The sequence below is a fragment of the Phyllobates terribilis genome, unplaced genomic scaffold (assembly GCF_046119375.1).
Source record: "Phyllobates terribilis strain yellow unplaced genomic scaffold, ASM4611937v1 Scaffold_5__5_contigs__length_657084704, whole genome shotgun sequence".
Classification (NCBI taxonomy): domain Eukaryota; kingdom Metazoa; phylum Chordata; class Amphibia; order Anura; family Dendrobatidae; genus Phyllobates; species Phyllobates terribilis.
In genome coordinates this window covers 26,119,481-26,132,896 of record NW_027362765.1, presented here as the reverse complement: position 1 = coordinate 26,132,896, position 13,416 = coordinate 26,119,481, and the positions used below count along the sequence as shown (strand labels likewise).

Genomic DNA, 13,416 nt, shown 5'->3' with positions numbered 1-13,416 from the left:
ACCGTGCCTCGTTGGAGGTTCAGCTGCAAAAACCACAGATCTGTCTCTCATTCCTTTAAGTAATTCTGCTGCAGTGTGCGATTTGTCTCCTAGACAAATTAGCTTCTGCAGAGCCTGTTTCTACTTTGCTGAGGCTGTGCTGCAGAGCTTCCGGCTGATGTGAAAGACATACTCTGAGGTAGCACATTGGAGATGGAGGACGAGGAGGAGCAGGAGGGGGTGCAAAAATTGGTGTAGGACGTGGAGGAAATCCTGATAGAAAAAGGGCCAGCAATCTTCGGCGTCGGGAGCACATGTGTGGGCCAGGGTGTGACTCGGCCCCAGCCTCCACAATGTTCACCCAATGTGCCATCAGGGAAATGTAGCAACAAGCGATTGTCCACATGTCGGTCATTAAGTGGACAGTCCAGTAACCGCATTGGTACGGGCACGGGTTATGTTCCTGGACATGTGCTGGTACATGGCAGGGACGTCACACTGAGAGAAAAAGTGACTGCTGGAGACCGAGTAATGAGGGATGGCTGCCACCATGGGTCAGTGGAAATCCTCCTTGTCTACCAGTCTAAATGGCAACATTTCTATGGTTAGCAGCTTGGAAATGTGCCCGTTTAGTGTTTGGGCCTGTGGGACATTTCTATGGTTAGCAGCTTGGAAATGTGCCCGTAGTGTTTGGGCCTGTGGGTGGGTGCCTGTGAACTTTTTCGTTCCAAGGCCTGGGGTAGAGACAGCTGAACGCTGTGCTGGGACAAGGATTTTGAAATGCCTGATGTTGGTGCCTCAGAATGTGCAAGGACAGGTGCAGGGCGAGAGGCATCTGCGCCAGTGTCATGGACAGGGGATTGGGAAGCACTTAGCACAGGAGAAGAGGCTGTGTTGTCACCCGCTATCACCAATCGTGGACTCGGGCGTCCAGCCCACCGAGTTGGGTGCTTAAAAGACGTGCCTGATCATACTGGTGGTGGTTAGGCTCTTATTGGTCAAGCCCCTGCTGATCTTGGCATGGCACATGTTGCAAATGGCCATTTTGCTAGTCTCACAACTCTCTTTAAAAAAGTCAAAGACTGGGGAACGCCTAACTCTTTGATGGAGAAATTCACGCGTGTCGGTGCTCTGCAGAACAGTTTCCTGCCTTGTCCTTCTGGTCACTTCCTGTTTGTTTCGGTGCTGCCGATCTCTCCCCTTCAGCGCTGCTGGCCTCGCTCTGCATGCCAGCTTCCCAAGTTGTTCGTCATCCAACACTGCACCCTGGTCCTCCTGAATTCGTGACTTGACAACAACAAGACTTAGTGGAAACTGTGTCTCATCATCATCTTCCTCCTTATCCAAAATTTACTGTTCCCCACTGTTATTTTCTTGTGGCTGTGACTGCTCTAAGTTTTGTGCATCACCGCATGTTTTCCTGTCACTCTTGGAGCATGCAGGTTGAGCGGCCACAATCAAGAAATGATGTTGTAAAAAGCTCCTTGGAGTGTCCTAGTGTGGGATCACTAGTCCCCTGGGACTCAATATGGTGGGAGGAAGGAGGATCAGGGTGAGGATTAAGTGATCCAGACTTTAGGCTGGTGAACCTGGACAGTGCAGCAGAATGGATGGTGCTGCCGAACCTGCTGGAAGCATTATCTGCTATCCAGCTGACCATCTGTTCGCGCTGCTCTTTCTTCCGAAGTGGTGTACCATGACTCTCTGCAAAGTGGGACAGGAACCTATGTGTCGTGAATGGGCGTGTTTCTTGTGCTCCAGCAACAGGCATAGTCGCACCTGCCTCACAACCTCGGCACTGCCATGTCCCTTAGCGCGCGCCTCACTTATTTTGTAATTGCTGGGTCTCTTGAAACCCAGTTCATTTTTAATATAAAGAAAAATATTGGTTACCTGCAGCAATCAAACATTTTTTATTTTTGGGAGTTTAATACCACCGTAATGTAACACAAAAACTCAAGTATGGATCAAAATCAAATTCAATCCAGAAAAATCGTTCAACTCTTTTTTTGGAGTGTTATACGCCACTGAAATGTACCACAAAGCATGTAATACTGTATGGGTAAGAAATTTAACCGAGTAAAATATTTAAACGCTTTTTTGGAGTGTTATATATCACAGAAATGTACCCCAGACCACGGAATACTATATGGCTGAGAAATTTAACCCAGGAAAATGTTTCAATGATTTTTGGGAGTGTTCTAAAAATGTACCCTAGAACACAGAATAGTGTATGGGTAAGAAATTAAACCTAGGAAAAGATATCAACGATTTTTTGAATGTTATATAACACAAAAAAGTACCTCAAAGCACATAATACTTGATGGATCAAAGTATATTAAATTCCCCCCACAAACAAAAAAAACTGCAGCTACATATTTGGCAATGGACTGCACAGCCCTTATCCTTGTCTACAAACTGTATTCACTCTCCCTGCTCCTGCTACTCTCTCTCTCGCCCTACACAAAATGCAGAATGTATGTGATACAAACAGCCAAGGATTAGCCCTGGCGAGGGCTCTTAGTATGATGGTTCTGCTTCTGCACTAGTATCAACAGTACAGGACTCTGATTTTCATACTGTTCACACACTTGCAGGGTGGGGATTCCAGTTTGAAATTGAGCACCGCCCAATGCTCTTCGAGTAACAAGCACATCCGAGCACCCGTGATATCCGAGTATCACCGAGTACATTCTCTCATCCTTACTGATTAACTCTTAACCCTTCTAACTTCCTTATGTTTCATAAATCATGCTAATTTGATGTAGACATGTGGTAAATGTTATTTATTAACTATTTTGTGTGATATAACTCTGGTTTAAGGGCATAAAAATGTAAAGTTTGAAAATTACAAAATTTAGTCAATTTTTTTTTAAAATAATGCGCTCCCCATACTCCATACAGTATAATGCTCTCCCCATACTCCATACAGTATAATGCGCTCCCCAAACTCCATACAGTATAATCCACTCCCCATACTCCATACAGTATAATCCACTCCCCATACTCCATACAGTATAATGCACTCTCCATACTCCATACAGTATAATGCACTCCCCATACTCACATACAGTATAATGCACTTCCCATACTCCATACAGTATAATGCACTCCCCATACTCCATACAGTATAATGCACTCCCCATACTCCATACTGTATAATCCACTCCCCATACTCCATACAGTATAATCCACTCCCCATACTCCATACAGTATAATGCACTCCCCATACTCCATACAGTATAATGCACTCCCCACAGTCCTCCATACAGTATTATGGCCACCACAATGTACTTATTGATTAAAAAAGCAACAACATACAATACCTCCATCTCCTTGTTTCACTTTATATGGTGATAAATTTGGATGCTTCTTCTGATTCCAGGGATTCTGGAATATTTTTTTCTGTGACACATTATACTTTGGTTCTGGTAATTTTAGGTTAATATATTTTGCATTTATTAATAATTTAATTTTCAAACTTTAAATTTGTATTCTCCTTAATCAGATAATGATACCACACAAAATGGTTAATAAATAAAATTTATTATATTTCTGCTTTAGGTCAACAGCATTTTTCCAACATCCCATTTTATCTTTTTCAACATTCTTTTATTTATTTATTTATTTATTTATTGGATGATAGAAGGATGACAAGTTGGGAACCAAGTTTTTATATGTTCAATTACATTTACAAAAGCTAGTGTTTGGGTAACAAATCACTTTTGAAATTACTTTGAGGGGCCTAAATTTTTGATTGGGGAGAGAAAATACAAAATCAGAAGACACGAGTGTAGTCCTTAAATGGGCCGGCATCACAACAGAATCAAATACACAAGCCGGGAGCTGAACACAGAGGACTGAACCAGAGAACAAGGCTGTATCTGGCAGCTTGCGGCAATAGTTTTGAGCTTTAGTAGGGTGTGGTGCTTTACAATTACCTAAAGCAGAGAGCTGATTACTCCAGCTGGACAGCACATACTGTACAACCATACTACTAGACTGGATGTTACTACTGGTCTTAGCCGCCCTAATGTTAATGGCTGTGGATTTGAGTAGCAGGATTGGAAGTGTTTCTCTTATACCACAGCCCCAATATCAGTATTTGGTCAGTATTACCATCACATCCCATTAACATCACAGTAAAAGATAAAGCCTTACCAACATCAGGTCAGATTACCAATGCACTGCAGGATGCAGCAAGCCATGATAAAGGCAGGGGGAGCACATGTACAAAATACTGATGCCGACAGCCACTCACTAACCTAACAATTCATGGAGGGGGTGGCTGTGTAGTATTATACATGCACACCGATGGCGTTTGCATAGGGCGCCAGTCACACAGATATGTGTGATGCACAGTGTCTGGCTTGCAGCCTATTGATGACGCCCATACTATTAGATCAGGCGGGTTTGCCCAGCACTATATATGTGCACCCCCACAGGACAGACGCCCAAATTCACCCAGCCAACACTAAAGAGGCCTGACCGCATCCTGCATAAAAATGTGCAAAAAAGATGAAAAATAGTGTATAAGATAAATACACCACATGAGGTATTGGTCGATATTTTGGCCAAAATACGCAAGATCACTAACCAACGTCAAGGGTCCTCATACTAAACATTAAAAATGGTGAACATTGGACATAATTTCAAAAAACATCACAATGTGACACACCATTTGCAGAAGCTCTGTTACAGAATAAGCAGAAAACTAGAGCAGAAGAAAACCCCATAAAGTGACTCCATTTTGTAAATTATAACCATTAATGAATTAATCTATAGGACTAGTGACTTTTTTGACACCAGAGTGGGGGCTTATTTGCAGGATGAGTCAAAGTTTTTTTGGTATCATTTTCGCCTACATAACATTTTTGGTGGCTTTTAACCCCTTTACAACCCAAGGTGGTTTGCATTTAATGACCAGGCCAATTTTTACAATTCTGATCACTGTCACTTTATGAGGTAATTACTCTGGAACGCTTCAACGGATCCCCCTGATTCTGAGACTGTTTTTTTGTGACATCTTGTACTTCATGATAGTGGTAAAATTTCTTCGATATCACTTGCGTTTATTTGTGAAAAAAACGGAAATTTGGTGAAAATGTTGAAAATTTTAATTTTTATGCCCTTAAATCAGAGAGATACACTACAGACCAAAAGTTTGGACACACCTTCTCATTTAAAGATTGTTCTGTATTTTCATGACTATGAAAATTGTACATTCACACTGAAGGCATCAAAACCATGAATTAACACATGTGGAATTATATACTTAACAAAAAAGTGTGAAACAATTGAAAATATGTCTTATATTCTAGGTTCTTCAAAGTAGCCACCTTTTGCTTTGATGACTGCTTTGCACACTCTTGGCATTCACACTTTTTTGTTAAGTATATAATTCCACATGTGTTAATTCATAGTTTTGATGCCTTCAGTGTGAATGTACAATTTTCATAGTTCTGAAAATACAGAAATTTCTTTAAATGAGAAGGTGTGTCCAAACTTTTGGTCTGTACCGTATGTCACAAAAAATAGTTAATAAATAACATTTCCCACATGTCTACTTTATATCCGCACAATTTTGGAACCAAATTTTTTTTTTATTGGGGAGCTATAAGGGTTAAAAGTTGACCAGCGATTTCTCATTTTTCCAACAAAATTTACAAAACCAATTTTTTAGGGACCACATCACATTTGAAGTCACTTTGAGGGGTCTTTATGACAGAAAATACCCAAAAGTGACACCATTCTAAAAACTGCACCCCTCAAGGTGCTCAAAACCACATCCAAGAACTTTATTAACCCTTCAGGTGTTTCACAGGAATTTTTGGAATGTGGAAGAACAAAATTAACATTTAACTTTTTTCACAAAAATGTTACTTTAGACCCAATTTTTTTTATTTTTGCAGGGGTAAGAGTTAAAAATGGACCCCAAAATTTGTTGTGCAATTTCCCCTGGGCACCCAGATACCCCATATGTGGGGAAAACCACTGTTTGGGCGCACGGCAGGGTTCGGAAGGGAAGGAGCGCCCTTTGACTTTTTGAATGTAAAATTTGCTTGAATAATTAGCGCACGCCATGTTGCATTTGGGGAGCCCCTGATGTGCCTAAACAGTGGAAACCCCCAACAAGTGACACCATTTTGGAAACTAGACCCCTCAGGGAACTTATCTAGATGTGTGGTGAGCACCCTGAACCCTCAAGTCCTTTACAGAAGTTTATAACATGGAGTCGTGAAAATAAAAAAATCACACTGTTTCCACAAAAATTATGTTTTAGCCCCAATTTTTTTATTTTCACAAGGGTAAGAGGAGAAATTGGACCCCAAAAACTTTTGTGCAATTTCTCCTGAGTACGCCAATACCCCATATGTGGGGAAAATACAGTGTTTGGGCGCACGGCAGAGTTCAGAAGGGAAGGAGCATTGTGTGACTTTTTGAACGCAAAATTGTCTGGAATCGAGAGCGGACACCATGTCGCGTTTGGAGAGCCCCTGATGTACCTAAATAGTGGAAACCCCCCACAAGTGATCTCATTTTGCAACCTACACCCCTCATGCATTTTATCAAGAGGTATAGTGAACATTTTGAACCCAGAGGTACGACACAGAATTTGATAACATTAGGTCATCATATTGAATAAGTTGTCATTAGTCTTGAGCGCAAGTGCTCACTACTTGAGTTTGCATCGGGTACTCAGGTATGCACCATGTGTCACGGGTGCTCGAGTGACATGCTCGAGTCCCCGCCCGCATGTTTCACAGTTAAGACACCCAAAAAAACCATGCGAGGATCGCTCGTGCATGGCAGGCAATCCCCGCAAGGTTTTTTTTGGGCCGCGAAGCATATGGGGCGGAGATTTGAGCACCCGCGATACTCAGTGCATACCTGAGCACCCAATGCAAACTCGAGTAGCGAGCGCTCAACACTAGTTGCCATATCGTCATCTTTTTTTTTTTTTTTTTTTACTTTTGAAAAAAATCCCAACCCCAGCCCTAGCCCAACCCTAACCCTAGCACAACCCTAACCTCATCCCCAACCCTAATCCTAGCACAACCCTAACCCGAGAGTTTATTTTTTACGCCGTTCCTCGTGCGGTATAAGTGATTAGACGACTTTATTCTTCTGTTCGATGCGACTACAGAGATACCAGAATCATATTGGATTTTTATGATTGACAGCTGTCACAAAATAAAAGACGCATTTTTTTGTAAAATCTAGTTTTTGTATCACCATAATTTAAGAGCTATAATTTTTCCATATTTTGGCCGACAGAGTCATGTGTCGGCTTGTTTTTTGCATCGCTTTATTCTGAGAGCTATAACTTCTTTATTTTTCAGCTGATGGAGCTGTATGTCGGCTTGTGTTTTGCGGGATGAGGTGACGTTTTCAGCGGTACGATTTTTATTTATATTCGTCTTTTTGATCGCATGTTATTCCATTTTTTGTTTGGCGGTATGATCTTAAATCATTGTTTTTTGCTTCGCTTTTTTTTTTTACCGTGTTCACTGAAGGGGTTAACTAGTGGGACAATTTTATAGGTCAGGCGTTCCGGACACGGCGATACCAAATATGTGTACTTTTATTTTATTTTTTTTGTTGTTTTTTTTTTTCATAATATTTATTGATGGGTACATCATATTTTTATTTTTGCTTGATTCTTTTTTTTTATTTACTTTTTATTTTTTTTAAATTTTTTTTTTTTTTCACTTTCTGACACTTTTTTTTACTTTTATACTTTCTCCCACTATGGGACTTTCACTTTTTTTATTCTGATCGCCTGCATAACACAGGAATGGAGCACCATCCATGTGCTATGCAGGCTGTCAGCGCTGCACACGGAGAAGATAGTTTGGTCATGCACTGCGCATGACCAAAATATCTTCCTGCTGTCTGGTGACCCGGATGTTGACATGCCGACATAGGGTCGCCATGGCAACATCCGGGAAGCCACGACAGACAGCGCTAGAGGCCGGAAGAGGAGGTGAGTATTGCGATCACCTCCCCTTGCCACCGCAATGCTGCGATCGACTTCGATCGCAGCATTGCGGGGGTTAATGTGCCCGAAGCAGTGTGGGACCGCTCCCTGCACATAGTACCGTGTGTCAGCTATGACAATCAGCTGACATCCGGCGGCGATCGCACCCCCACAAGTTGTGTGCGGGCGCGATTGCAAAGACGTACTAATGCGTATCAGGCTCTTAAAGCCCAGGGCGCAGATACGTATTAGTACGTCTTGGGCTTTAAAAGGGTTAATTCCAATATTTGGGAGGCAAAATGAACAAACAGTTGAACACCGCGCTCCACTGGTTCATGCTGTGAGGTCTTCTATTAGGCCACGGCCCCACTATCGGTATTTGGTCAGTATTTTTTTTCTCAGGAGTGGGAGCCAAAACCAGGAGTGGGTGATAAATTAAGAATTGGTGACTTGTTCCTCACCTGGTATTGGCTCCCACTCCTGAGAAAAAATACTGACCAAATACTGATAGTGGGGCGTAGCCTTAGACTGTGAACTGTCATTGTCTTAGTGAATAATTCAATTTTGCTACATAACATCCCATTTCTATAGACATTTTGAGTAGAAATAGTCAAAATTATAAATTTCAAGGATATTTTATTCAAAAATAATAATTGGTTTTATTCTTGGCAGATAACTGTACAAGTAGATCAGAGGGACAACTGACATCTTCAATTTTTATATCAGATGACTCTGAGATCACACAGGATACAATTGAAGTGAATGTCATTACTCCAGATATACCATCATCCCTTCACATCAAAGGTATATCATCTGATCCTATGAAAGAGTTCCTATCTTCTGATTCATTACAGACTACTCTTAAAGCAAAGAAGCCAGTTACACACCCAGAATATGGAAATAGTTTTCCCCTAAAAACATCTTTTGTAATACATCAAAAAATTTACACACAGAAGAGATTTACTTGTTCCAAGTGTGGGATATATTTTAAACAGAAAACAGATCTTGTTAGGCATGAGAGAATTCATACTGGGGAGAAGCCACATTCATGTCCAGAATGTGGAAAATGTTTTACCCGGAAATTGCATCTGGTTAGTCACCAGAGAACTCACACAGGGGAGAAGCCTTTTTCATGTTCAGAATGTGGAAAATATTTTAGCCAGAAATCATGTCTTGTTTCACACCAGAGAATACACACAGGAGAAAAACCGTTTTCATGTTCAGAATGTGGGAAATGTTTTACACGTAAATTATTACTTGTTGCACATCAAAGAATTCACACAGGACAGAATCCATATACATGTTCAGAATGTGGAAAATGTTTTAAATGCAAATCAAATCTTGTTAGTCACCAGAGAACTCACACAGGAGAGAAGCCATATTCATGTTCAGAATGTGGAAAATGTTATGGGCAGAGATCATGTCTTGTTACTCACCAGAGAACTCACAAGGTGGAAAAGCCTTTTTCATGTTCAGAATGTGGAAAATGTTTTGTACAGAAATCACACCTTGTTAGACACCAGAGAAATCACATAATGGAAAAGCCATATTTTTGTTCAGAATGTGGGAAATGTTTTGTACACACACCAGATCTTCTTAAACACCAGAGAACTCACACGGGGGAGAAGCCATATTCATGTGCACAATGTGGGAAATGTTTTCTACAGAAAACACACCTTGTTATACACCAGAGAACTCACACAGGGGAGAAGCCATATTCATGTTCAGAATGTGGAATATGTTTTGGACATAAATCATCACTTGTTAGACATCAGAGAACTCACACAGGGAAGAAGCCTTTCTCATGTTCAGAATGTGGGAAATGTTGGGCAGATAAATCAAGTCTTGATAAGCACCAGAGAATTCACACAGAGGAGAGCAATGTTCATATTAAGAATGTGGGAAATGTTTTTAATAATAATGCTATTTTGTTAAACACCTAAAATCCCACACAGGGAGAAGCCATTATCATACCTGGAATGTGAAAAATTAATTACTAGAAAACATATTTTGTTAAACATCAAAAATAACGCACATGGGGAAAAACTATATATTTTATTGACAAATTGTACAAAAACCATATAACAGACAGTCGTATAATTAAACAAGAAAGGGAAATTACACTGCTCAAAAAAATAAAGGAAACACTTAAACAACAGAATATAACCCCAAGTAAATCAAACTTCTGTGAAATCAAACTGTCCACTTAGGAAGCAACACTGATTGACAATCAATTTCACATGCTGTTGTTCAAATGCAATAGACAATAGATGGAAATTATTGGCAATAATATAAGACACACTCAATTAAGGAGTGTTTCTGCAGGTGGGGACCACAGGCCCCATCTCAGTACTAATGCTTTCGGGCTGATGTTTTGGTCACTTTTGAATGTTGGTTGTGCTTTCACACTCGTGGTAGCATGAGACGGACTCTACAACCCATAGAAGTTGCTCAGGTAGTGCAGCTCATCCAGGATGGCACATCAATGCGAGCTGTGGCAAGAAGGTTTGCTGTGTCTGTCAGCGTAGTGTCCAGAGGCTGGAGGCGCTACCAGGAGACAGGCCAGTACACCAGGAGATGTGGAGGGGGCCGTAGGAGGGCAACAACCTGGCAGCAGGACCGATACCTCCGCCTTTGTGCAAGAAGGAACAGGAGAAGCACTACCAGAGCCCTGCAAAATGACCTCCAGCAGGCCACAAATGTGCATGTGTCTGCACAAACGGTTAGAAACCCACTCCATGAGGGTGGTATGAGGGCCCGACGTCCACAGATGGGGATTGTGCTCACAGCCCAACACCTTGCAGGACACTTGGTATTTGCCACAGAACACCAGGATTGGCAAAGTCGCCACTGGCGCCCTGTGCTCTTCACAGATGAAAGCAGGTTCTGAGCACATGTGACAGAGTCTGGAGACGCCATGGAGAGCGATCTGCCTGCAACATCCTTCAGCATGACCGGTTTGGCAGTGGGTCAGTAATAGTGTGGGGTGGCATTTCTTTGGAGGGCCGCACAGCCCTCCATGTGCTTGCCAGAGGTAGCCTGACTGCCATTAGGTACCGAGGGGAGATCCTCAGACCCCTTATGAGACCATATGCTGGTGCAGTTGGCCCTGGGTTCCTCCTAATGCAGGACAATGCCAGACCTCATGTGGCTGGAGTGTGTCAACAGTTCCTGCAAGATGAAGGCATTGAAGCTATGGACTGGCCCGCCCGTTCCCCAGACCTGAATCCGATTGAGCACATCTGGGACATCATGTCTCGCTCCATCCACCGTCACATTGCACCACAGACAGTCCAAGAGTTGGCGGATGCTTTAGTCCAGGTCTGGGAGGAGATCCCACAGGAGACCATCCGCAACCTCATCAGGAGCATGCCCAGGTGTTGTAGGGAGGTCATACAGGCACGTGGAGGCCACACACAATACTGAGCCTCATTTTGACTTGTTTTAAGGACATTACATCAAAGTTGGATCCACTTTGGATCTCAATGGGGTTGAGGTCAGGGGAGCATGGGTGCCACACCATAAGTTTGTCCCCTTTTATGCCCATAGCAGCCAGAGATGCAGATGTGTTATGTGCAGCATGAGACGGGGCATTATCATGCATGAAAATGATCATGCTGCGGAATGCACGGTTCTTCTTCTTGAACCATGGAAGGAAGTGCTGTTTGAGAAACTCAACATACATTATGGAGTTCATCTTTACCCCTTCAGGGATCCTAAAAGGGCCAACAATCTCTCTCCCCATGATTCCAGCCCAAAACATTACTCCACCTCCTCCTTGTTAGCGCCGTAGCCGTGTTTGCATGGGGTGTCCATCAACCAGCCATCCTCCACTCCATCCATCCATCTGGACCATCGAGATCATTTCATGCATGATAATGCCCCATCTCATGCTGCACATAACACATCTGCATCTCTGGCTGCTATGGGCATAAAAGGGGACAAACTTATGGTGTGGCACCCATGCTCCCCTGACCTCAACCCCATTGAGAACCTCTGGAGCATCATCAAAAGGAGTGTCTATGATGGCGGGAGGCAGTTCACATCTAAGCAACAGCTCTGGGAGGGTATTCTGTCCTCATGCAAAACAATTAAAGCAGAAACCATCCAAAACCTGACAAATTCAATGGACGAGAGAGTTCAGAAGCTCCTTTCGAACAAGGGGTCCTATGTGCAAATGTAACATCACCTAGAATAAAGTTTTGAGTTGAAAACCGTTTGATTTCAGTTTGTAATAACCTGCTAATGCTTATAATTTCAAAAATGACCATTTTTTTGTTCTTTATTAAAATGAAAAGGTTGAAAACTCTGCTGTGCATAATAATTTGGAACATGCATTTTGAGTGCAGTTTGAGTTTTTTATTTTTTTAAAAATATACTGTTATCATAGGCAGTTTGTACAAAAACCTTTCAATTGTACTCTAATAGTTATTTGACTGGAAAATTACAATGACTGCAATTCATATAGGTAATTTGGGAAAATCTGAGAGAATATTATTTGCATAATAATTTGGAACACAGTGTATATATACATGGAATGGGAGAGGGGAAGGAAACAGCATATATACATGGAATGGGAGGGGGGAAGGAAACAGCATATATACATGGAATGGGAGGGGGAGGGAAAGAGCATATATACATGGAATGGGAGGGGGGAGGGAAAGAGCATATATACATGGAATGGGAGGGGGGAGGGAAAGAGCATATATACATGGAATGGGAGGGGGGAAGGAAACAGCTTATATACATGGAATGGGAGGGGGGTGAAAAAGAGCATATATACATGGAATGGGAGTGGGGAGGGAAAGAGCATATATACATGGAATGGGGGAGGGAAAGAGCATATGTACATGGAATGCAAGGGGGGAGGGAAAGAGCATATATACATGGAATGAGAGGGGGGGAGGGGAAGAGCATATATACATGGAATGGGAGAGGGGAGGGAAAGAGCATATATACATGGAATGGGAGAGGGGAGGTAAAGAGCATATATACATGGAATGGGAGAGGGGAGGGAAAGAGCATATATACATGGAAAGGGAGAGGGGAGGGAAAGAGCATATATACATGGAATGGGAGGGGGGAGGGAAAGAGCACATATACATGGAATGGGAAGAAAATAGCATATATACATGGAATGGGAGGGAAAGAGCATATATACAGGGAATGGGAGAGGGGAGGGAAAGAGCTTATATACATGGAATGGGAGGGGGAGGGAAAGAGCATATATACATGGAATGGGAGAGGGGTGGGAAAGAGCATATATACATGGAATGGGAGGGGGAGGGAAAGAGCATATATACATGGAATGGGAGGGGGAGGGAAGGAACGTATATACATGGAATGGGAGGGGGGAAGGAAACAGCATATATACATGGAATGGGAGGGAAAGAGCATATATACATGGAATGGGAGGGGGGAGGGAAGGAACGTATATATGGAATGGGAGGGGGGAA

At 42.4% G+C, this 13,416-nt stretch overlaps 1 protein-coding gene across 1 annotated transcript in view; it reads left to right on the top strand.

Moving 5' to 3' along the window:
- Positions 1–11,475, top strand: part of LOC141271773 (uncharacterized) — a 39,912-nt gene extending 28,437 nt beyond the window's left edge. Inside the window, exon 7 of the mRNA XM_073681896.1 lies at positions 8,633–11,475. Coding sequence (XP_073537997.1) covers positions 8,633–9,903 — 1,271 coding nt within the window. The 3' untranslated portion in view covers positions 9,904–11,475. The remainder of the gene's footprint in view (positions 1–8,632) is intronic.
- Positions 11,476–13,416: the final 1,941 nt, after the last annotated feature.